Genomic DNA, 27,765 nt, shown 5'->3' with positions numbered 1-27,765 from the left:
TGTGATTTTTGGATTTGAATGCATTTTTAGATAAATAATAAACCCAATGAATAAATAAAATAAAGTACAATGTTGAAGAATGCATTTCACACTTTTTTTTTAACATTTATTAATCTAAAGATATTTAAAATATACAATTTTATGTAATTAATCGAGATTTTATTAATTAATTCATTCAATGCACATACACTACTATTATAACTGTATACTACAACATATTCACAGTATGCTACAGGAGTGTTTAATTCTGAACATCGGCAATATGTCTTGTGAATTAAAGTGCATACTCAGTTTAAATATGGCCGATGAGAACACAAGCTACAATAACCGTTGCTTTGGATTGTGTCTCTGCCTGGTGACATGCATCCATGTGTCTCAAAGTCCAGGCTGTTCTCCCAGCAGGCACCATCTCCATGTCATAGTGATGCCTGTCAAAATCCATTCAACCGACCAATAGGACTGCATTTTCTAATGCAGTGTGTGTGACATTCACAACACTTTAACGCTTGCTGCTCTCATTTGTCATTTTCAGCACACTACTGCTTTTACAGAAGCAAGACTTGATTTATACAATGGTAGATATATTTGTATAATATTATTCATAATGTGATATAAGAATTTATAAGCACTTTATTTCTAATTGGTTGGGTTAATGCCAAAATTTTATGAAATCTCTATTAATAGGTATAATTAAATCTGGGTGGCCAAACAATCAGTCATTTTGACATCTCTTAATTATTGTTTCACTAAAGCACAGATGGTTAAAAGATAATGCATGCTCACATAAAATACAGAAAGTCTTAAGTGATGGAGAGACTAGAAGCCTTATACGTCAACCTCACAATATCTCATGTGTCAATTTATATTTGATTGATTATTATTTTAAACTTTGTCTCACAATTACTGTACCTTTTTCTCTGAGGCAGAAATTGGCTTCCATAGAAGACAAAATATGAACATGACACAATTATAACATTACAGATGTTCACTGCAGCAGACACTATTTCGACAGGCAGTTTGAGGTTGACACGAAAAAGAGTCAATGTCATTTAATTTGTACGTGAAACCCAATTTGCAGAGGCAAACCCCTGTTAGCCCTTGTTATTTCCTCCCAGTATTCCAATGTCATTTTTATATTTTAATGAGTCCCACTGAAACTCACTCTCAGTAGACCATAAATAACCACTCCCATCACAGGATTAGCCCTTCACAATCATAATACCCAGAGAAAACAATACATCCCATTTAGAAAAAGTCATACAAATTTTAACAGCTTTTTTTTTCAATCCACATTGCAGACCAGCTTAATTTTTAAAACTTGGCACATTGTGACCAAAATCACCTATTTGGAAGCATTACATAATACAAATCTTGAGACAACGAAGTCTAGTTTTCAGGGTTCTGGGAATCATCTTGCAGGATGTTTAATTGGCAGGATGCACTGAGAAATTACTTTTAGAGGTTGTAAAAAATGTACAGGTAACGGGTTCTTCTGCTCACGCTCTTATTGTGAGAATCCATCAACAAACAAGAAAAAAATGAGACTCTTCAAGGTCTGAGATCTGAATGCATCCGTCTACTTATGTTTGAGTGTAAAGTGTAAGACTGAAAGTTCCTGAAATTCAGTGGCCTTATACTCTTAAAAATTAGATAACAAAATAAAACCATTTTACTGTATGCAAACAAATAAACTTTTCTCATTCATGTTTGAAGATGATTTTATGGGTGATATCAGGGTTGTTACCTAAATGTAAAAACTAAAAATGTTAATAAAAAAAATATATATACTTTTAAAAGTTTTACTAAAGAAACTGCTCACTGCTTGGTTGATATTTTAACATACATTATATATAACAAAGTCATGTAAAAAAAAAAAACTGCATGTTGCAAAAAAAACAAAAAAAAAACAATGCTGCAGATTAAGCCTTAACTGTCATCTTACTGGTTCCCAGGAGGCCATGGGGCTCTGACTGTCGTCTCCCTGTCCGCCCCTCTTGGTCCTTGCGTTTTTTGATCCCTCTCAGGCTGCTAAAGCGTTTCATGGGTGGTGAGGGAGTTCGGAGAGGCTGTGGACAGTGCAACAGGTCATTCCGTACCCATAGACAGTGCTGGAAGAAGTTGGATCTCTTCAGTTACTTCCAGGCTTTGGATCCGTATCACCCAATCATTGTGCCAGTGACAGATGCTCTTCAAGGATTATTCCATGCTCTTTAACCAAAGTTGCTTCCTTCAGAGTTCTTCAGCTTCTTTTTCAAGCTCCTTTCTCTCACAGACTCTTGTTTCTGTTTTACAGCTCTGAATCAGTGGCCGGACGGCTGGCTGTCAAGCCTGCAGCAGATTGTCAAGTGCAGCTGTGTGTATGCCAACGTGTGTGTGTGTGTGTGTGTGTGTATGTGTGTGAATTCATGCCTTCAAAACAGCATGTGTAACAGGGAGACTGTAAAAGGAAACCAACCCATGCTTGCTTTGGAATTGCTGGTGAGTGGCCAAACAGCAGTTAACTCCGCCCTCTCATTAATATTTCAAGTCCTTTCAAAAATATTAAGTCTCTCTGTGTGAGTTAGAAAGATAATTCACCATCCAGTGTGCAACTGAACTTTGTTAATATGAAAGAAACCTCTAATTTCTTGTAGTCTCTGACCTCGTCAAAAAATCTCATTAAGGAGAATACAAAAAATAATCAGGGAACCATAAAATAGGATTTAACCTTTCCAAAAACCTTGCCAAACTGAAATGAATGCAGCACCATGGGAGAACATTCCAGCTTAATGCCAGGTGAAATCTAATTTATTTTTTCTTATTAGTGGTGCTAGAAAAGACAAGTATTACTACTATTATAAAGAAATTAATAATTTCATTCGGTTTCCACAAAAATATTAGGCAGCACAGCTGGTTTCAACATTTATGATAATAAGAAATAATGCACCAAATCAGCATATTAGAATGATTTCTCAAGGATCAGGTGACACTGAAGACTGCAGAAATGATGCAGAAAATTAAATACATTTTAAATTATACTTAAATAAAATATATTTTAATATATGTAATACTGTATATTGCAGCTTACAAAAACATGTGTTCTAAATTGCAATACAATTTTTAGTTTTTTTTCCACTAAAAAATAACAATTACATTTATTACATTAATAATAATAATTGCATCCATTTAAAAAAATGTTCAAAAATATTGCCAGGCTTATATATGTATATATATAATACAAAGAAAACTATTTTGTATATTTTTTAAAACAATAATATATATGTGTGTGTGTGTGTGTGTTTGTGTTTTATTAATGGCTCACTGTTGCTGGCACTTACACTTGTAAGTAATGAAACTTCATTAAGCTTTGAACATGTTCCTGCATTATTTATCTGCTTCGTAAGTTTGTCTGCTTTACTCTGGCAGTATTATAAACTGACATAACTTAGAATCAATGCACAAATCTATTTCTTGCCCTGTAACACAGCAAATCTGGAAGTCTCAAAAATAATACCCTGGTGAAATCCAATATCTGGGTCATGAAGGGTATTCCGTTCAAGGAGGAAAAACAATCTCGGTGACAATCTCTTTAGCTAATGAATGCATGATTCATGAATGCATGAATGCATAAACAAATCATTCTCTGTCTGTGCACTCAAGGCACCAAATTAAATCACTTAATAATGGGTAAAGTCACACTGCCAGGCTCCACGCCAAGAGACTGTAAGAGTGTAAGCAGAATTAGATGGGCTTTGAGTAATCACCTCTCATTTTCCAAACTCTCTGCTTTCGTTCCTTGTCAGGGGCACTTCTAAAGACGCTCATTTGGGATCAAAAAGTGTCTTTGGTGATAAGTGAACAGCTAATCCCTTCCAAATCCAATGTGCTTCCGGACATCTTCAAATGCCCAGGGTCCACAAAACACTAGAAAGGACAGGGTCGGTTTTTAGGACAAAAATGCAGCCAGGAACCACAAATGAAACTTTCTTTGTTTGGACAGTCATGTAAAAGTCATAGTTTTTAGGTGTTGTGTGTCCTTAAACTTAGTGAGATGTCTACCAAGACTACATTTTAAAACTGTTCTTAAAATTAGGTGGGAACGTTGGCCTATGCTGCAAAACAGAATACTTTGTTTTTGCCAAATCCTAGGTAGCAATCCCAGAATGCTTTGCAACACTATCAGTGACAAATACATCCACGTTGTTGACAGAAACACAAACTATTAATCATAGTTGTGCATCATATTTAATAAATGAACTTTTGTGGACTTCTGTGGAAAATCCAATACAATTCAGAACTCAACCCATGTAGCTTAGCAACCCGCTAACATTAGAATTCATTGTGAGCTGCTGCGTATGTAGAGCGTTCCAAATCCGTCACTTATGAGGTTCTGTATCAGCTGCGACAGGCTGCTTGTGTAGTCAGGAGACAGCAAGGCCGCTCACAAGTACTGACCTGCTCTTCTGGTGTCAGAGCTGGAAAAGCCTTCCTATTCCATTTGCCTGATTTAATAAGCTTTCATGTGAGAGTGAGCCGTGCCAAGTCACTGGATATCTAAGAGTGGGCCGCTTTCTACTGCAGGTCACCTTGTACTTTTGGAGTCAAGCCAGGTTTACTTTTTTAGTCAGTCTCTTAGAAAAAAGAAGGTGGCGCCCTATGAATGGCAGAGAAAATCAGTGGTCATATAGACCACATTTAGGGTCCTGATTGAAAGTTTTACAGGACTTGAGAGTGAGTAAATACATCAGAGATGCTTTTTCGCTGTTTCTCTCATTGAGAATGTTCTAGAAATATTACCACAGAAAAGACACGTTCACGGCCAGTCTGTAGACTTTTCCCTAATAAGGATATGCCCATGCTATATCTTTTGACAGGAAATGATGTGCAAACATGGCAGTTTTCTTTAAATACACAGGGGCTCTCTGCAACCACAGATCCAGTGATGGACAATATTCCCAGATAAGGCCTGGATGAGGGTGAGGAATGCACTGCAACATTGCAGATGTTTGGGGAAATGTTAGAAAGCTAAAAATGCCACATAGTGCTTTTGACAACCATAATTGACTTTTTAATCAGCTGTCTGTAGGGTAGTACCTTAATTAAAATGTGTTTAAAGTTTTAATTTAATATTAAAAAATATAAAAATTCACATGCAAAATTTATTATAATACACACACACACACACACACACACACACATATATATATATATTAGAGCTGTCAAATGATTATTCACGATTAATCGCATCCAAAATAAACTTTTTGTTTTTACATAATATATGTAAGGATCTACTGTGTATATTTTTTATGTATACATAAATACACTATATAATATCATATGTTTTTTTATTTTTGACCAATATTTTTTTATTTTTTCATTTACAAATACAAATACTAGAAATGCATTAATACAGGAAGACCTACGGAAGTTTCTCTGTGTGTGTGTGTGTGTGTGTGTGTGTAGATGGAAAAAGAGACACAAAGGCAGGAGCCTGAATATTTCAGCAGGGTCAGATGATTGTTAAAGGGTTCTTATCACTCTCTCTGTGCTGACAGGACCAAACCCTGCACTCCACACATCCCGAACTAAAATAAACTCTTGTCTCTCACAGACTAAGATTACATAACTGCAGAGCTGTGTTCATATCATCACAGGAGTGCTGCTGCTGAAACCTGTGGGTTATGTGCTGCTTTAAAAACATCTAAACTACACGACAGTGGCCAGCCATTTACAGTATATAAGGAGAATATTACCTAATTATATATAACTTTCCTACGCAAATATATATTCCAGTGACGGTATCAGATAATAGCATGGTATTTTATGATAACCATAATAATATTCCATGCATGGTATTATAATGTACTTTAAAGAATCAAATGGTTATACCGGGATTTTAATATATAGGCCTATCATAGTGTATCATGTATTTTTATTCTTGGAAGCTAAAAGTAAAACTATTATTGTTATCATTTGAATTGATTTACTGAAAGCAAAGATGGGGGAAATAGCTGAAATAAAGTATAATAAACAAATTTAGTTGATTAACGTTCAACACACACACACACACACACACATATACATATATATATATATATATATATATATATATATATATATATATATATACACTCATATATATATGTTGAATGTAAATGTAGCTAAAATAAATTGTTGCAACCACTTACCTAAATAAAAAGTATAATCTAAAAACAATTTTTTTTTTTTTTTTTTTTTTTCAGTTTATATGAAATATTAAACAAAAAATTCTGGTCACAGATATTCATAACATGCACTTCCTGTTTTGCCCCATAGATGGTGATAAAAAAGGAAATAGCCTTATTTGGTCACTATAGAGAGCACTGTCCCACAGATGAACACAAACGTGTGTGTGACCGTATATATAGTCAGTCACTGCTGAGATAAGGCCTCTGCGTGCCGCCACACTGCGCTTCATCGCGGTCACCTGTGTCAGCTGCTGAACACATTTATTTAACCGTTGCATGGCAAAGAGCTGTGAGTCTAAGCATGAGCTCCAGGTGCTCAGAGCTCATGAGGTGAAGATAGTGAAGATGCATCGAGGAGAAAAGAGCCACCTTTCCCTCAAGGACTAAATGCTTGATATCGTTCTCATTGTCTTTTTCTTTTCCTCCTGAGAACACAGGCTGACTGTGGCTTTCAATTAAACATGTGACCCTGGAGCACAAAACCAGTCATAAATTGCACATGTATATTTGTAACAATAGCCAACAATACTATTTATGGGTCAAAATTATAGATTTTTCTTTTATGCCAAAAATCATTAGGATATTAAGTAAAGATCATGTTACATGAAGATATTTTTTACATTTCCTACCCTAAATATACTGTAAAATTGTTATATGCATTACTTAGAACTTCATTTGGACAACTTTAAATGCAATTTGCTCTCTCTCTCTCTCTCTCTCTCTCTCTCTCTCTCTCTCTCTCTACATATATACACACACACACACACACACACATATAGTGTTTGTGTGTGTGTGTGTGTGTGTTTTTGCACCATCAGATTCCAGATTTTCAAATAGATGTATCTCAGTCAAGTATTGTCTTACAAACCATACATCAATGGAAAGCTTATTTATTCAGCTTTCAGATGATGTATAAACCTCAATTTCATCAAATTTACTCTTATGACTGGTTTTGTGCTCCAGGGTCACACTTGTATATTTCAAATATATGTTGATGATCAAGGAAATAGAAATATTTTAAAATATATTTAGAATAATATATAACATTTATAAAACATTTATAATAGACCTACTGCTGCAAAACCAATGGTGAATACAGACGTTCGAAAATAATAATTTCAATAATTGTTTTTACTTTATCTCCATCTAGTGGTCACAGAGGATTGTGAAATTAAAAACCACTTTAACGTTCAAAAATTTTGGGATCATTAAAAATGTATTTAAAAATAATAATAACAATAATAATAATAATATTCAGAAAGGACACATTAAATTGATCAAAAGTGACAGTAAAACATTCATATTGTAAAAAAAGATTTCTATATGTTGTTCTTTGAAAAGTAAAAAGATTACAATTTCCACTTAAATATTAACTGTTTTCAGAATAATAAATACTAATGATTTTTTTTAATCAGTTCATATTAATATGATATCTAAAGGATCATGTGACAGTAAAGATGAGTTCATTAATTATATTACAAAATATATTAAAACTTTTTTTAAATTATAAATTGCAATAAAATTTTATGATTTTTTTATTATTTAAACAATACTTTGTAATAGTATAAACACTATTGTCACATAAATGAAGACTTATTGAACATAAATTATTAATTTTATAAACTGAAAGGATTTGAATAATATAATATAATATAATATAATATAATATAATATAATATAATATAATATAATATAATATAATATAATATAATATAATATAATATAATATAATATAATATATCCAGACAGCAAAATAACATGTAAATCCCAGACGGTTCAAATTAAATTCTCATCTTGCTATCAATTCATCAATAATAAAACATATATATTTCGTCCAGTAGGTGGCAATGCAACCAAAGAATCATATTGTGGAACACAGAAGGATGACACAGCATCAGTTCTTCCTCCTCACAGTTTTCTTGAGGTGAAAACTGAATATCTGTAATATTAGAGACATACGAGCATCCTCTTCTCCGGCTGCCTGTGCTGAGGAGCTCGGAGGACGTCTTAGAGCCAAGGATTCATTTCAGTTAATATCATTTGCATGGAAGCAAGCGTGATTGAATTATGGGCTTTCTGCATTCTGATGTCACTGTCTGGGTGCAACCCAATTCCCGGATATAATATGATTTGAATTTCTCCGGCAAGTTCTGAGTGTCATTTCCTGAAGGATAAACACTGCTTGAACAGAACCTGCTGTCCATCAGTGTTCATCAAGCTCAGTGTCACTGCCACAAACACATCCATCCCAGAAAACACCACAGAATCACATCGTCTGGCCCTCAGACTGGTGAATAACCAGGATTGTATCAATACAGAAATGGATCTACAACTCATATCTATGCACTTGTAGAGAAGTGTGTATTTGTGTGCAAAGGCACCAGATGCACTCAGTAGATAAAAACCGCATTATACAGATCAATATAATTAAATATTTAAAAAAATTGCTGAGAAACACATCTTCCTTTTCTCTCAGATGTCTCTAATGTTTAATTGTCTCCCTCGATGTGTTTTAATCTTTCCAGCTCTGCCTTACGATCAGACAGAGGCGTCCAATCACTGCTCCAATTCTGTATTGAATAATAAATCAATAGTGTTGTTTTCGGCTGACAGGAAAGTCTGCCAGCCAGAGCAACTAATGGATTGTCAGAGAAGCATAGTAGTGCTGTTATATAAGTGTGTATGTGTATGAAGAAGAACATTCCCAACTGTGTGTATTGAGGCTGTGGGTCAAACACACACACATAACACTCGCCCACACACTACAAAATACACATTTGCACTACATTTTGTTTTCGCTGCATTTAGATCAGAACTTTTTTCAGTAAGACATTTCTTACTACTGTCAGCTGCACAAAAAAAGTTTCCTAAAATTCATGAATATGCAAATTAGATACAGTAAACAGATACGTTATATATAATCGTAAACCTATTTATGTAGTTTATGCGATTTTAAACACGTTAAATCAAATTAATCTGTGATATCTTTCACAACATAGTTGAAAATAATCTTTATTCAAAGTTTGGTATTAAAAAAATCGATTGGTAAAAAATAAAAAGTCCCACTGGGTTTGTCTTTTCAGGGGTGTTTTAATTTAGGGTATTTGTTTTTTTTTTACAAAGGATACACACACACACACATTCATAAACTTATTTGCACAGTCATAGACTTATTTAAAAAATAATAATTTATAAAAATACTTTTCATAATAATTATTTTATATGATTTCATATATAATTTTAAATTATAGATAAATAATAAAAATATGTATTATTATTTGAAAATTTTCAATAAAGCAATAATTTTGTTTTAATAAAAATTATACTGTATATATATATATATATATATATATATATATATATATATATATATATATATATATATGTATGTATAATTAAATAAAAAAAAATAAAACATTATCAAATAATATATTTTTGTTTTTATTTTCTATATAATTTTATTTATTTATTCTCTGAAGTATACATTTTATTTTTGAATATAAGACCCATGACCTTTAACCTACTTTCACCAGTATACAGTAGTACAACAGAGAGACCAATTCCACCTACATATACAAACTCAAGCAAACACTTACATTACTCTTAATCATCTAATTATAGGTCACTCTGTTCTCATGCGTCTTCCAAGACAGGCTTTAATTTGATAATTATTGATTGCACTTTCAGTGTGTGGGAACGACGGAGAATTCAGCTGATTTATATTTTCCTTGTTAAACAGATTACCCAAAGACAACAGCCGAATTCTACGTCTCTACAGTGTTATTGTTTTCCTTTTAAATAACAGTCATTTAAAATGTCACCTCACATGGATAGATTAAAAAACTGCTGCAGTAAAATAACTGCATGCTTTCTTAAATATCTTCACTATGCTTCAACATCTTTGTCTCTCAGTGCCATTTTAACCAAAACCAAGAAAGTTGAAATTGTCAGGAGTCCAGAAAACACAAAGTCATTAGTCATCAACGCTGCATTTCAATAACATACTTTAATCTAGAAATATGACCACAAACCTATAGCATCCAGTAACCATATCTCATAAAAACCCAACCCTATATATTAAATGTAACTAATTAAATGTATATAATAATATAAAAATATAAACTGAGTAAACATCAAAAAGTATAAAAAGCAGCCTTTATAGACCACTCTCCCTCTTCTTGGTCCTGATAGTTAAATGAGACTCCTGTGGATAACATATGTAACAGCTGAATTCATTACCAGGGTCTTATGCATTAAGAAACACCCACGCTTCCATTAAATCAGCACACAGCGCAATTATCCAAATCACTGCACCCCCCGGGCTGAGCTGGACCCAGACATCCTGTGAAAGGTTTCACTAAACGCTGACTCACTCCACACACTGATGTGATAATGGCATTCATAGCATCTCATCTCAGCAAAGCCAATTCATATTCTGAAGCTTGCTGATCTTTTACTGCATATTTTAGAGACTATGGCTGCTTGTATCTGGATACTGGTATAATATATAACATTAAACAGTGTTTTAACCTGACTGAATGTTAGGTTCATACTCAAAATAAGAGGTTAAGTATAAGTTAAGTCATAGAATTAATATCACAAGACATACCTAAAATATTAATTGTTCACTTCCATCTCCTGCATATTTTTTAATAATGAAAATATTTTCCTAGTCCAATGATACAGTTGCTTAGGGTTTTTGATTTAAAATGTATTTTAAAAATTTAATTAAAATGTAAAAAAAATTGGCCAAATTGACACATTTACCATTCAAAAGTTTGGGGTCGAACTTTTTGAAAGAAGTCTCTCGTGCTCACCAAGGCTGCATTTATTTGAACAAACACACAGTAATTTTATGGAATATTATTACAATTTAAATTAGCCATTTTCTACATTAGTATATTTTAAAATGTAATTTATTTCTGTGATGGCAAAGCTGAATTTTCAGAATTATTACGTCAGTCTTCAATGACACATGATCATTGATAAATCATTCTTATGTGCTGATTTGGTTCTCAATTTTTTATTATTATTATTATTATTATTATTAATGTTAAAAACGGTTACTTAATTTTTTTTTCTGCATTTTTTGATTAATAGAAAGTTTAAAAGAACAGCATTCATTTGAAATAAAAATATTTTGTAACAATGTAAAAATCTCTACCACCACTTTTGATCAATTTAATACACCCATGCTAAATAAAATTTTTATTCCTTTCCTTTTCTTTCTTTCTTTCTTTGATTGATTTTTGAATGGTAGTGTACTTTTAGTAGTTTCGATAAATAATCTTGGTATAAGGATTTTTAAGTTCTACTGTAAAAGTCAGTTATCAAAAGTATTTCCAAAAGAGGAAGGGAGATGTGATTAGTCATGATGACCCAGTGAAATGTTGAGCTTTTCCTGCTTTTTCAGATTGTAAAGCATCCTGGCAGCTGTTTAGGAGATTGAGGATACAATGTCTCTTACCTTTCCTGGCCCGAGAGAAAAGTTTGATGCTGACAGGAGACGTGGAGGGATTCGTGGAGTCTTTGGAGGACGAGCGAAAGATTCCGGTGAAGCTGCGGCGACGTGAACACTTGGGCGACGAGTCGTGGGTGGAGGAGTAGGGGAAGATGGGTTTGGGAGATCCAGGGCTGTTTCGGAATCGGGCCGGAGCGGACATGGGGCTAGAGGGCCGACTAAACGGCCCCCGGCTGAAGAAGTTTTTGCTCGGGCTGGCTGAACGGCAGCTAAGCTCCCCCTGAAGAGAAAATACAATCACATACAATAATATATTATATTATATTACCATATTTTCCGGACTTTAAGTCGCACTTTTTTTCATAGTTTGGCTGGTCCTGCGACTTATAGTCAGGTGTGACTTATTTATCAAAATTTATTTGACATGAACCAAGAGAAATGAACTAAGAGACATTAACCCATAGACAGTAAAAGAAATGGACACAGCGACCCCATTGGAACTCAACTGAGACAATTGAAGCCCATTTTTAGCATTTTTTAGCACTTCCGTTTCTGACGCGCAGACTCAAACGAAGCTTGACGACGTCAGCAACCTGTCTGACAGATGTAAATCTTCTAGTAGCTGTGCGTGCAAACTGCCATCGTTAATCTTGCAGAGACGGCGAGCTTAATAGGGGAGTTCTTTGTCGTGAGTGAGCAGGAGTAATTATTCTGATTAATTATTTTGTATAGTATTTTAAAATGAAACGCCAGTACGCCATATTAAGTTAATTGCCTGCGAGCTTCTCCTCCTGTCTGTACGGTAATGCGACAGAGAGACGAGTGGTTATGACGCAATCGTTAGCCTATTTTTTACAAAAACTGTTTATACGGGGCCATAAAGTAACATAGAAGGTAATGGAGCCCTTTATACATTGTCGTGTATCTTTAGAAATAAATAATGGACGAACGGAGTCTTTAAACGCCTCAGATGTAAAGTTATTCGCTGTCAAAGTGACGCCAAAATGAATGGGAGTCAATGGGAATGCTAACGCAAGTGAAGTTCTGCTACAAGATGGCAGCACGCAGCCGACTTCAACTTCCGGTCGACTTCCTTGCCGCCTGCATGAACCAAGAGAAAACATTACCGTTTAGAGGGCGCTCTATACTGCCAGAGATGCTGCTCAGTGTTCCTATAACCTACACTGAACAGCATAGAGCGCCCTCTCGCGGCTGTAAACAGTAATGTTTTCTCTTGATCCTTTGTTCTAAAAAAATGCGACTTATATATGTTTTTTTCCTCATCATGACGTATTTTTGGACTGATGCGACTTGTACTCATGTGCGACTTATAGTCCGATAAATAAAATAGTATATGCACAATATAATGAATGAAACATTGCACTTTTGAGTATATATCGATAGAAATATTGATCCTTGAGATTTTAATACATACAGCAATGTCAGAAATGTATACAATTTATGCAAACAAAATCATCAATGAATGGCATTCTCTTACAGTCGAAGCATATTTTCTGTTGCTGTTACATGAAGCTGACCATTGACCGCATGTTTGAGGACACGGACAGACAGACACTGAGATACTGAATGAAGAGACGTCATAACATTCAGATAATTCAGGAAGTCCTTGATGTTTCCACCGCTCAGTCACATGGGAATTTCACGCAGCAAAACAGCCAGACAAAGCCAACGACAACTGTTTAGAAAGCCAAAAGAACAGATGGCCTCGTTTTGTCAAGAGGCTTTTGTTAAACCAGAGAGGCTCACACAGTGGCATAAATACCTCAGTGTATACCTAAAAACACTACATTACTATCCCATCTATCTCGCTCACTTACTCTCAGAATACAAAGTGGGATTTATGACTGAAGTTAAAGGGATAGCCCACTCCTTGTTTGCTCCAAACCCAGACATTTCATAATCTTTAAGTTTAACTTAATGTTTGTTTTTGTGAAAAGTGGGGACATCCAATAGGCGTAATGGTTTTTATACTGTAGAAACTATATATTCTATCTCCCTTCACCAACCCTACACCTAACCCTAACCCTCACAGAAAACTCAAAAAAAAAAAAAAAATCATTCTGTATGGTTTATAAACGTTTTGAAAAATGGGGACATGGGTTATGTCCTCATAAGTCACCCTCTCCTTGTAATACCTGAGTCATACCCATGTCATTATACAAAGTTGTGTCCAGATATGTCACAAAAACACAACCACACTCACTCATTCTCTCTCTCACACACACACACACACACAACCACAATGTCCTACCAGTTTAGAAAGACATGAAGGTGAGTAAATATTTTTTTATATCTATCCCTTCACAAGTCTGAAAAGACTAAGATGAAAGAAAACCTTTCCTTTGTACACTAAACAAAAGAAGCAATGGCATATTTTATTATTCTGAGTCCCTCAGTTGCCATGGAAGCATTTGACTGTTTCTGTGTTGTAGAGCTGATGGAAAAAAGTCTACACTGACACTGAGTTTTCACCGTCCTGCACCTCTGATCATGAGATAAGTGAAACACACTGACGCAGCAATTTACAACCTTCCAATTCACACTACCCTTATTTTGGTTCTGATCCAGAATCTAAGCCATTCATCTGGCAAGCATGCATTTCATTTGCACACAAATGTTCATTCACACCGGAGCTTCTGCATTGACCTTGTCAAGGGTTAATAAAACATCTGTTCAACAAGGAGATATATAAGATAAAATCCTGAGCCCTAGCAAGATAAGATTACATCTGGTCATAATATGTATCCTCCAAAACCTCCTAAAGCATCAAAAGAGCCCTTCAGATTCAGTGACTCTCCTTCACCTTCCACAGAAACACCACCCTGACAGCTATCAGGTGATTTATCTGCTCTCTACCCTTGCCTTGCTGGCCTCTATGAGTGATTAGTCGTCAGATATGATGATTTCCCAGAATTCCTCGGGAATGTTTACAAAGGTAACAACTGAAGAGCAGATCCTGAGCTTCTAACAACAAGAGTTAAGCTAAATGACTACAATAACAGTGGTACAGAAAGGCATTTGGAAACATAAGCTATATTCAATTTCTGAAAGCATGGCTGTCAGACTTTTTTAAGGAATTAATATTTTATTAAACAAAAAGCATTAAAACTGACATTAGACATTTATGTTAAATGTCTATTTAAAATAAATGCTGTTCTTTTGAACTTTCTATTCACCAAAGAATCCTGGGAAAAAAATTTTTTATAACAATTTCCACAAAAATATTAAGCTGCACAGCTGTGGTTAATTGTGCATCAAATGAGAGGTGAGTACATGCAAAAAGTACCATGGTAGACATAATTACACTGCATTTTACACTGGTATTCAAATTTTAACAACCTTTTGTATTTGAATGACTCAGAATAATACTGATCTACAAATATCTACTGATTTGATTTCAGTTTCACACTCCTCTTTCCTTGAATTGATGCATCCAGCAAACAGGGAACGTTCTTGACATTTGGTTCAAGGTTATGAACAAACAAAAGTTGTTCTAATAACATTTATAGAATGTTCGTTCCAAGTGTTTAATAACGTTCTCAAAACAGCGGCACCAAAACCTTTATACATTCTTCATGTTTGCTGAAAAGTTTTAGCTTAACATTTTTGATGAGTTATTACTTGTTTCAGAATGTTCAGATGTTCCCATAATGTCCACATAACATAATATTTTGAAAACATAAATAGTTTGAACATTCAGAGAACTTTTCGAAATAACTGTCATAACGTAATGGGATTGTTAGCTTTTAATCGTAACTAAAGTTGAACCAAATGTGTAGTTTTTTGGGGTGGAATATATATCACAGGGCCAGTGATGACTAAGGAAATTGCATAATTCAAACAAACCAGCTAAATGTGTGATATACACATTCTTTGGAAGAATATGCTACTGTCAACAGCTTTTTAAATGACTTTTTTCATTACAACATTATATAATATCGGAGAACACAAAAACCAATTATTTGTTAGTCACTCAGAACACACTCTAATGCTTTTTTCACAACCAACTAAAACAGTTTTTACTTTTGGCACAGCCTTGTGTGTGTTTGGGTTGTGTTACCTTGCACACGCCGTCCTTGGCATTTTCTGCATCTCCTTCTAGGAACGGCATGGCGAAGGAGCCCAAGTCCTGCGGAGAACAAACAAACACAATGATTGAGCTCATTACAAATCACTTTCATGACTGTGGCACCTCTCATTTACTCCAGAAAAATACCATAATGAACAATTCACAGATCTACTGTGGCTTTCTTCTAAATGGATCAGAGGTTAAGCTCTATACCAAAATCACAAGGCATTATACAAATAACAGGCACAGAGGAAAAAGTATAAATGGTTTGGACAGTTAAACAGAAGAACATCACATAAGACAGATGGACACTCGGTGGGTGATCCGTCTAACCTGTACTGCGCAGCCAGTTATACAAGAACAATTTGGAAGAACTCACAAGCAGATCCAAAACGTCTCCACTGTTCTCCTTCTCAAAAAGCCACCGACTTTTATCAACATCAGTCACTGCAGCTTTGTCTCTACTTCTTACAGACAACACATCATCACCGCCATGAAATGACAACTAAAAACACTGACACACCGCGTCTGTCATTTAAACCGGTTTTTAAAGTAACATGATCTCATGTGACCGCCCAGCAATTTTTTCCTGGTTTGTGCGAATGCATGTAAAACCTGGTAAATCAGGCATCACGTAACTTCACAATAGACTTTCACTGCTGGACATCGGACGATAATTTTCCAAGAATCTCCAATGGGATCTCATTAAATGTTTGTTCTATTTTACCAGGCCAGTTTTAAGAAAAAGGCTCAAAACCAGCATGATGCATTGCGTGGGGGTTGAAATGAGATAAACGTGGTCAGTTTATAAAAAATTGTACAACCATTATCCCTTCTGAGCACAATATATTCTAAAAACATTTTACTAACATTCTCATTAAGTTTTGAAAAAGTTATATGATTTCTGAACTGAACTTGATATGAACATTCGAAAAATGCATAAGGTACTGTATATCTAATTTTTGCATTTTGCAAGCTTTATGGGAATGTTACTTTCTCTGAACCATCTGAAACCATTAGTAAGTGGTAGCATTGTTTTTTTTTAAATCATTAGACTAAAAGTTTTTGAACACTTGATTCTGAAATTCTTAACGCAATGAAATTTTTAAACGTTAAAAAATAAATACAAGCTCTCGTTGTGTCAATCACATTTACAAACTGTCTCCAAAACTTTTGTCTGTCTTTAAAAATTCGGATTAGGTTCAGTTTTATGCATCCTTCGCAAGCATTTTGATAGGACAAACAAAACACATACAAGAATCCTGGACTCAAATGTTTTAGTAACATGATTAGATAACTTTGAGCGAACATTCTCTTAATGTTAATTAAAGAACATTTGTTTATAATTTTGAGAGGACCTTCCCAGCTGGGGAAATTCTCGAACAATATTAAAAACATTTTCACAGCTAAATGAAGTAACTAAGCACAGTACAGCAGCTTGCAAACTTACACACAGGTTCTTCGATTCTTCATCCATTTTGCTTCTGTTTGCTAGGACCTTGCACCTACAAAGACTAGTCACTACACTCAGCAACCTAGATCACACTAAAATGCTCAGAATCTGAAAATGTGACGCAGTGACATTTCAAACAACAGCACAAACCACAGAGTCACTGAAGTGCATTAACTTTATCCTCATTACACAATCCGCTATTGTAGCTACACAGAGGGTGTGATTGTTTAGCAGTCCCTCCATATAGCCTATTTGAGATGCATTAGTGTGATCTGTACCATGCAGTTTAAAAACTCTTTGCTGGCCTGACCTGTTACCCACTTTACAGAGAATTACTGTAACCGGTGACACATTAAAAGGCACCACTGTTAGTGACATTTTTCGAATGCACATTTCTTAATGAAATCAATACTAATATAAGCATTAGGGGTCGAAACTAAACAGTAGGTTTTAATAGTAGGTTCAATGGATTTGGACAAAATAGTATAGATTTTAAATATTGTATCTGTGCATCCTAGTTAGTATGCTAATTACAATAAACTTGCTTCTATAAATCAGTTAATAAAACTGTATTAAAAACAACTGTATGAGTCACTAAATTTATTAAATGCTGAATTATCAGTTTTATCCAGATTTGTTACTATATTCAGTGCGGTTCACTAGCATACAGTAAAACACACTGAATATAGTAACAAATCTGAAGAAGTGATAATTATGAAGCATTTAATTAATTTAATAAGTGAATCATATAATTTGTCAACCACAGCCAATGATACTGTACCTAGAACCTGCTTTTATTCCTATATTCGATGTATTTGTTATTCCTTCATTACAACCATCCATTACGGCCTGACTCATGTTACTCTCCGCATGCAAATCTTCTCATTTCACAACGGGTCTGTGACGGTAGGGTTGTGGGAAAAACACAAGGAGAGGGTAAGATCCAATTGCAGGTAAGGTTTATTGCACAAACAGGTTAAATACAAAATAAAACTGTCTTGAGAGACAAACCAAACAAAAAGGGAACCGGATGAAACGGATAAGAACGCGGAGGAACAAGAAGGTAACGAGAAGACTCGCGAGACAAGCACAACTCACACATAGGGTAGGACTCCATACAGATGACAGAGAAAGACAGCTATACATAGGGAGACTAATGACAGAGGATTGTCAACACCTGTGCGATTCTAATTGGAGTGCAATTACTGTGAAGACACAACCAGACTAGAGGAATTAAGGTGCCTATGGTGAAGTGCCTAAGGAGAAGTGAGCTCACTAGGGAACACCCAGGAAAACAGAGACTGAGAGCGTGACATTACCCCCTCCCCTACGGAGCAGCTCCCAGATGCTCCACCTGAAACCCCGGAAAACCCAACAGAAAAAGAGGTAGGAGGGAGGTGAAGCGGCGGCGGACTAGAGGGAGGGACGGAGGGTCAGAAAACAGGGACAGGAGAACCAGATAGAGTGGACAGAGACAAACAACCAGGTGGAATGGAGAGACAAAAGACAGGACAACCAGGTAAAAATGGAAAAAACAGAGACTGAACAACCAGATGGGATGGAAAGGCAGAGACAGGAAGGTGTAACACAAAACAAGGAGTCCAGGAGGGTGGTGGACTGGCGGAGGAAAAACAAAGGGGAGGGACGGAGGGTCAGGTCCAAAGGAGGAAAGTAGAAAAACAAAACGAAAACAAAAACATGGGTAAATGGAGGACATCAGGTGATGCCCACCCGGGCGGAACAGAGGGCCATCACATTCATGAGGTCAAGGCAGAAGCCCCCCCAGGGCGGAGCGGAAGGCTACCACCTCCACGTGGTCGCGGCCGAAGTCCCCCAGGGCGGAGCGGATGACCACCACGTCCTCTTGGTCACCGCCAGAGCCCCCCAGGGCGGAGCGGATGACCACCACGTGATTGCGACTGGAGTCCCCCAGGACGGAGCGGATGACCACCACGTCCTCTTGGTCACCGCCGGAGTCCCCCAGGGCGGAGCGGATGACCACCACGTCCTCATGGTCACTGTCGGAGTCTCCCAGGGCGGAGCGGATGACCACCACGTCCTCATGGTCACCGTCGGAGTCCCCCAGTGCGAAGCGGTCTCGGGCACCGCATCGGGAACGGCCTCCGGCACCGGGAACGGTTTCGGGCCCCGCCTCGGTCTCCGGAACCGCAACGGACACTGCCTCGGCCTCGGGCACCGCCTCGGCCTCTGGAACAGCATCGGACACCGCCTCGGCCACCACCTCGGTCTCGGCCTCTGGAGCAGCATCGGGCACCGCATCGGCCTCTGGAACAGCATCGGGCACCGCCTCGGCATCGGCCTCTGGAACAGCATCGGGCACCGCCTCGGGCACCGCCTCGGCATCAGGCACCGCCTCGGGAACTGCATCGGGCACCGCCTCGGGCACCACCTCGGGCACCGCCTCGGCATCGGGCACCACCTCGGGCACCGCCTCAGGAACTGCATCGGGCACCGCCTCGGGAACGGGCACCGCCTCGGGAACGGGCACCGCCTCGGGAACGGGCACCGCCTCGGGAACAGCATCGGGCACCGCCTCGGCATCGGGCACCGCCTCGGGAACTGCATCGGGCACCGCCTCGGGAACTGCATCGGGCACCGCCTCGGGCACCGCCTCGGCATCGGGCACCACCTCGGGAACTGCATCGGGCACCGCCTCGGGAACGGGCACCGCCTCGGGAACAGCATCGGGCTCCGCCTCGGGAACTGCATCGGGCACCGCCTCGGGAACTGCATCGGGCACCGCCTCGGGAACTGCATCGGGCACCGCCTCGGGCACAGCATCGGGCACCGCCTCGGGCACCTCCTCGGGAACTGCATCGGGCTCCGCCTCGGGAACTGCATCGGGCTCCGCCTCGGGAACTGCATCGGGCACCGCCTCGGCATCGGCCTCTGGAACAGCATCGGGCACCGCATCGGCCTCTGGAACAGCATCGGGCACCGCCTCGGCATCGGCCTCTGGAACAGCATCGGGCACCGCCTCGGCATCGGGCACCGCCTCGGGCACCGCCTCGGCATCGGGCACCACCTCGGGCACCGCCTCGGCATCGGGCACCGCCTCGGCATCGGGCACCACCTCGGCATCGGGCACCGCCTCGGCATCGGGCACCGCCTCGGCATCGGGCACCGCCTCGGCATCGGGCACCGCCTCGGGAACTGCATCGGGCACCGCATCGGGCACCGCCTCGGGCACCGCCTCGGGCACCGCCTCGGGCACAGCCTCGGGCACCTCCTCGGGCACAGCATCGGGCACCGCCTCGGCATCGGCCTCTGGAACAGCATCAGGCACCACCTCGGCATCGGGCACCACCTCGGGCACCGCCTCGGGAACTGCATCGGGCACCGCCTCGAGAACAGCATCGGGCACCGCCTCGGGAACAGCATCGGGCACCGCCTCGGGAACTGCATCGGGAACGGGCACCGCCTCGGGAACAGCATCGGGAACGGGCACCGCCTCGGGAACAGCCTCGGGCACCGCCTCGGGAACAGCCTCGGGCTCCGCCTCGGGAACTGCATCGGGCTCCGCCTCGGGAACTGCATCGGGCTCCGCCTCGGGAACTGCATCGGGCTCCGCCTCGGGAACTGCATCGGGAACGGGCACCGCCTCGGGAACAGCATCGGGAACGGGCACCGCCTCGGGAACAGCCTCGGGCACCGCCTCGGGAACAGCCTCGGCCTCTGGGACTTTCTCCAGGCCTTGAGGGACGGTCGACGCCTGTCTCCTCCTCCTCCGTCCTCCACGATGGCGAGTCGGCGGCACCTTGTCTGGAGACTCAGGCGTTGAGTCGTCCATCTTAAGCTGTTGCTCTGGGCTGGCGACCATCCTGTGCTGTGGCTCTAAGCTGGTGGCCATCGTGTGCTGTGGTGCTGGGCTGGCGGCCATCTTGTGCTGTGGTGCTGGACTGGCGGCCATCTTGTGCTGTGGCACTGGGCAGGTGGCAGTCTTGTCTGGAAACTCTGGTGTGGTTGTTGCATCCCACTGAGCACGATGGTGCAGGTAATTGGTAAACCCCCAAAAGTCCAGGATCTCTAACCCCTTCATCTCCCATTGAGGTAAAGGATCATCCAGGCAATTATTAAACAAATCTTTTAGTACTGCATCATTGTAACCTAACCCGACTGCCAAAGTCCAAAACAATTGCGCCAGGCCACCCACCTCACTTCCCTTTTGATGAAGGGTGGTTAAGTTCCGGAATCTCCCCCTCCGTTCCTCCATGGTGGCTGGGGAACCGATTCGAAATCTCACACCGCTGGATCTAGGCATGATGGAGTCCTTCTGTGACGGTAGGGTTGTGGGAAAAACACAAGGAGAGGGTAAGATCCAATTGCAGGTAAGGTTTATTGCACAAACAGGTTAAATACAAAATAAAACTGTCTTGAGAGACAAACCAAACAAAAAGGGAACCGGATGAAACGGATAAGAACGCGGAGGAACAAGAAGGTAACGAGAAGACTCGCGAGACAAGCACAACTCACACATAGGGTAGGACTCCATACAGATGACAGAGAAAGACAGCTATACATAGGGAGACTAATGACAGAGGATTGTCAACACCTGTGCGATTCTAATTGGAGTGCAATTACTGTGAAGACACAACCAGACTAGAGGAATTAAGGTGCCTATGGTGAAGTGCCTAAGGAGAAGTGAGCTCACTAGGGAACACCCAGGAAAACAGAGACTGAGAGCGTGACAGGGTCAATCATATCCATGGAAACAGGATTGACTTTCAAAGCCTGAGACAGCTGTTCAGCTCCCAACTGATAGAAACGTGAGAAAAAGCCAAGAAAAATCAAACCCATGAGTTAGAATTCAAATCAACGTCCTTGAAAATGTTTCACAAGATTTGTTTGGAACATGACAATCAACAAGTACACGTACTAAAACTGCTTGATTTTCTCAGCAAGTTGGCCAGATGTATTGTCAATCGCCACATACCATTCAACGTACCTCATCTCCTAATGTACAAACCGATCAATAATAAAAACAAAGATCTGAGTCAGTTTCCTTATCTAGAAAAGAAGGACCACAGCCAAAGTGGAAAAGCCATCTGTCCTGTAGACGGGGAGCTCAAGGCACCCCGCCTCCATATTTTTGGATCCCAAAACCCAATTACAAACCCATATTTGCAGGCTAGAGATCAGTACAAAACATTACCTCTGTAAACAAGCACTGGAGAGCGATCAAATAAAACAACACCCCCTCAGATTCACAGAGTTACAGCAGTAGCATTCTTGCATCGAGGTACGAGCATTCGGAAATCCCATTAGACGAATGCAAGTTTGCTCAAAGGAGCAAGGACAGTCATAACTCACCGACATGATACAGCACCTCCCTTCAGTAACATGGAGGTCAGTGGGGCAGGTCTGGGGATTCGTGTGTTTATACCTAAAGAAACTTAAATACAGGAAGGTAACAAGCTGGCTTGCAGCTCTGTCTGTTTGTGTATGGATAAACAGAGAAAAATACAGGACAGATAATGACTGAGGGAGAGCTTCAGCCTTGCAGGGGTCGGCAAAGCATTTCAAAACGTGAACAAATGACATCAGGCATGTCCAAGGCAATCATTCAGCACCTCACTGTTGCCATGAGTCACAAAAGACAATGTAACAGCATATGTGAATCATAGACATAAAATGGTAATGTTTAAACTGACAGCAGTTTGTGCACAGATTGAAGTACAATATTTGAGACTTAACTTTTCCCAAAAAAAAAAAACAAAAAAACTTTTTTTACCTTCTGAAGTCAAGATCAGCAAACTCTGGGGCCCTTCAAAGGTCAAAGTGCACAGCAAAGCATCATAATTCAACCACGTGGTCTCCAAAACGTGGGAACCGTTGTGAAAATGTGGTAGACCTACACTATTTAGCTTGAAAGAGCACTTATTATATAATACTTTGTTATAAATAACATATAAAAAAAATTAACTGAATGTTTTCAGATGCTTAATTTATATTATTTAGAATTACATAAAACAGTGTTAGTTTAAATGTATTAGATTCAATTAGTGCTTTCGGACCCACTTGAAAAGATGTTATCATTTAAAAGCTGCTTATGATGGGCTTTGGTTCACATGTTACTTTCTCATCACAAAGGTACAAAACAGATTTCAGTACTTTAATAGGTTGGTATATTAACATTATATCAGTTATATCAATATGAATATCATTATAAATTATGGTATTCAACTGTAAATTTAAGGTAAAACTGTAAAACCTAAAATGTTATTACTGTATATTTTTTAATGGTAGAATTCTGGCAACCACAGCTGTTGTTTTTTTACTGTAAATTTAATGTAGATATTACGTAAAAAATGTCTACAGTGTAAATTAAAATAAACAAAAAAAAACATAATTACAATTTATAATGTATTAACTTTAAAGTACCACAAAGGATTTAGTACTTTTTATTTAATTCAACATTAATACAAAATGTACTTTTTAAAAATACTAAAGTGTTAAATAGTGTACTCTAAGTACACTTGAGTGGTCTTTTATTTCATTAATAATATATTATCTGCAATCAGTAAATATACTTTAAGATTTAATAAGTGCACATTCAATATAATGCACACTTCTTTTTAACAAACCTGTATAGTCGATCATTGCAAGAATCTCAGTTTACAACACTGAAAGTGTCACAAACAAATTAAACTTCAAAAAGCACTATATTTAAAAGCACTATATTTAAATATATAAAGATATATTTGTGTCTATTTTTGTATTAATTCAAAATATAGGGAAATCACTGAACCTATTGCTTATGTACACAAAAGTGCGTGCGGGTTCATCCGGGTTGATTACATGCAAAAGTATGTGTTTACATAGTAACAATGCTGGGTTTCTGACCTTTACTTCAATCATTTATTTACCAACATTTTAAGCAGTAAATGTGGTTTTATACTCTAAATAGTTTACTGATTTAAACTTGAATGTCCAAAAATGTTAGTTAATTCTGGACATTTAATGAGTGATCAGAAGTCCCAACCCTAATTTTCAAATTAATCCTTGATACAAGATTCATAAAACATTACAACCTAAATTCTGTTCACGAATGCATATTATAAAGAGCTTTATCAACATCTGGACATTTTTTTCAAAGTGTTCATCTCCATGGCTCAAGATTGTTTACCATCATGCATATTTCACATAAACCTGTTAAAATGTCAGGAAACTGGCAAAAATGCCACAGTGTAACAAATTATGCTTGCAGGTCCGTTGCAGAGCCTGTATTCCCTACTGATAAATATTGTTTATATATTCATAGGATTACTCAGTAATGACACTGATCTTATAATGACAGTAAACAGCTAATTAGCCGGTGATTACTCAGTGGCTTCAGCACTGGAAGAAACAGAGACTTACAATTTCATTATAGCTTGAGCTGCCTGAACCAAAACACTGCTTACTGTAAAGGGATTACTTTTTTACATAATAATTATACTTACTTTTGAGTATTTTATTAGCAAAATAATAAGCTAGAAACCTGACATTGTGAAAAATGTATCATCTGTCACTCTCACTATATACCTGTGTCTATACAGGATCAGTACTAATCATCATTAGTTCATTAAAAGCATTTGTGTTTCTCTAAACATTCATTTAGGAAAACCACACATTAACTGACTGTCATCTGTGGTTCTTCAAGCCATTAGAGAGGACGACTGACTCCATGTTTAACTCAGTGAGGTGTGGCAAATTGAAATATGGTCCACACCTGGTCAAAACCTTCAGTGCTATTATGTGAGGAGGAGGTGGTTGATTTGAATATGATAATGCTGATTAGGAGTCGCAAGTGCTAACATTAATTCTCCCCAAAACCAGGAAGCTTTATTCATTAATGCGGCTAATATTTTAGAGTTTTGGGTGAACCAGATTTTTATTTCAGAGATGCAATCAGTAAGAGAAGTGGGTGAGAGAGTGGACGAGGGTTTAGTGGAGAGGTAGAGCTGGGTGTCATCAGCATAACAGTGGAAGTCACTGTTCACTTTGCGGGAGATATTGCAGAGTGGAAGAAGGTAAATTATGAAAAGTAGGGGACAGAGCCCTGGGGCACACCTGTAGTGCTGGAGGAGGGAATGGATTTAAATGGATTTCTTTTTATTTTATTTTTATGGAAACGGTGGAGCGTTGAACTTCTTTTTGAAGAATTTTCAGAGCCTGATGAAATGTATAAATTGAATAAATATGTGATTAAAACTGCAAAATACATTTGATGTTACAGTCACTGCCCTTGCCATCCAGAATAAAAGAGAACATCCCAATCGAGTGAAGGGATTTGTGGAAACTGTGGTTCCTAATTATTGTGATTCAACATGTGCCTGGCATTTCAGGATGAAAAGTCAACCATTTCAGTGAAGGATAATCCACTTCTTACCTCCGAGACCTGTTATGATCTATATGACCTTATTATTTTTATTCTGAGTATTAGGCTTATGATTACTTATCAATTTACCATTATAAAGAGGAGTATAGAAACATTTATGAAATGTTTATAAAATGTAACTTGTTTATATATAAAATATAGCAAAATATATAAATAAATATAGTATTTTTATGTTACATTAATCAGTGTCTAACGCACACCTTCCTTAGGAAAGGACAAGAGGACATTGCATTTCCTAAATGATATTTAGCGTTTAATAAATGATATTTATTTTATGACAGACGTAAAGAAGTTACAGATCTATACTTGTGCTCTTATTATTTCAGTTATTTTGCTTTTAATGTAAATAAACGTGCAAACAATATACTTGCTCATGTGAATTTATTTTGATGTTAATTACATTGTGTGAGCTGTCTCTTTAACATTGCATGGTTTATATACATGTGCTTATTGGGCTGACATTTTTGACACACCCACCAAACAAGAAACTCTGTTGCACACGTTTACAGGAAACATGTTGTTCAAACCCATAGACAGTAAAAGAAATGGACACAGCGACCCCATTGGATTCAACGGAGACAAATAAAGTCAATTAGAAGCACTCACTTCCTGGGGGTCGAGCGTACTGCGCAGACTCAAACTGAGCTTGATGACATAGATGTCACGTGAGCAACCTGTCTGACAATTGTAAGTCTTCTAATCGCTGTGCCAAGAGAAATCTGAATCACCCACCGAATCTTGGAGACGTTGTTGAATATTTTTTCCTTGTTGCTTTTATGGACTCTCTATGGACTTCTCCCTTGACTTTATGCCTCCACGTCTCCCCAATAGCCTCATAGACATTAAAAGATTGTCTGCGAGCTTCTCCTCCTGTCCATATTGTAATTTCTCTACTGTGCGACGGGGAGTCGCAGGTTATGACTCAATCGTTAGCCTATTTTTACAAAAACTGCTTCTACGGGGCCACAACGTATAAGATACAAGATAATGGGGCCTTTTATACATTTTCATGTATTTTTAGAAATTATGAATTGACAAATGGAGTCTTTAAATGCCTCAGATGTAAATTTATTCGCTGTCAAAGTGACGCCAAAATGAATAGAAGTCAATGGAATGCTAACAGCAGAAGGGGGTCCGCTAGCCAATGGCGGCGCCCAGGGATGCTTCAATAAAATATGAAACCCTGCACCCCTGTTCAAACTGGAAACCGTAGCAAAATGTTTCACACCGGTTTGAGTTTGAACTTGCCCCAGTCTAGTGTATGTGTCATATTCTGATTGGTTTTCCTAATCATTCATGTGTCTTGTTCCTCATTGGTTGGATTGTGTCATGTGACCTCATTGTTTGGTATTTTTAGCCAATTAGACTATGGGGATGATGGTCAGAGGCCAATGGGCGAATTTGTCCAGGATTCTGGGGTTACACCCCTACTATTTTTCGAAGGACAACCTCCTGGGACCACAGAGAGTCAGGACCTAAGTTGTAATGTCTCATCCGAAAGACGTGCTTTTTGTCAGTATAGAGTCCCCATCACTACACTGGGGTGTTAGAACCCACACGGACCACAGGGAGAGCACCCCCTGCTGGCATCACTAACACCTCATCCAGCAGCAACCATTAGTTTTCCTAGCACGTCCTGATTTTGCGGAGTTAGATGTGTTCATACAACATATTTTGTTGACCCTGGAACAACATTTTACTCCAAAAATATATTCTTGACCATATCCCTACACCTAACCTTTACCATGAGTATTCCCTAAAATCAGAGGAAATGATAGATTAATGACACTGATGTACAAGCACCAAACTGTGATTTTAAGCATAAACTTCACAAAATCTATAAACTGGTTCTTCAAATCTGATTAGTTAATCACAATGTTGTTCCAGGGACAACAAAGATGTTGTCCCAGCAACATGTCTCACTTGGTAAAATCCGGTTCTGAAGTTGTCTGAGGAGGTCGCCAATCCAGGTCCTCACCAGCTCAACCCTGCTTACCTTCAGTGGGTGACCAGTTTTGGGCTGCAGGGTGATGTGGCTGCAGCCACACATGCCAGTGGTCGACAAACAAAGTTTGTTAATCAAAGTTGCCCAGGACAAGATGGCATTTTGGTTTAAGTTTTTAGGATAACTTTGGTAAAAGGTATTCATCCACT

General features: G+C 38.6%; 1 protein-coding gene across 6 annotated transcripts in view; it reads right to left on the bottom strand.

The window, feature by feature from the left end:
* LOC128013270 (5'-AMP-activated protein kinase subunit gamma-2) overlaps positions 1 to 27,765 on the bottom strand; it is a 59,312-nt gene that overhangs the window by 30,868 nt on the left and 679 nt on the right. For 2 of the 6 annotated variants that reach the window (XR_008183286.1, XM_052596119.1), the window contains exons 2-3: positions 15,749 to 15,817; positions 11,674 to 11,947 (exon numbers count right to left, since the gene is read on the bottom strand). Coding sequence is in view for 4 of the 6 variants with exons in the window: in XM_052596119.1 (XP_052452079.1) it covers positions 11,674 to 11,947; positions 15,749 to 15,817 (343 nt within the window). In the remaining 2 variants the exon portion in view is untranslated. Of the gene's footprint in view, positions 1 to 1,942; positions 2,368 to 11,673; positions 11,948 to 15,748; positions 15,818 to 16,136; positions 16,280 to 17,207; positions 17,252 to 27,765 lie in introns of those variants that run through there. The other 4 variants (XM_052596120.1, XM_052596122.1, XM_052596124.1 and 1 more) reach the window with 4 other exon arrangements.

This window comes from Carassius gibelio, chromosome B24, assembly GCF_023724105.1.
Source record: "Carassius gibelio isolate Cgi1373 ecotype wild population from Czech Republic chromosome B24, carGib1.2-hapl.c, whole genome shotgun sequence".
In the NCBI taxonomy this organism is placed as follows: Eukaryota; Metazoa; Chordata; class Actinopteri; order Cypriniformes; family Cyprinidae; genus Carassius; species Carassius gibelio.
Note: the sequence above shows the minus strand (reverse complement) of the source record. Positions and strands in the feature narration are given on the sequence as shown.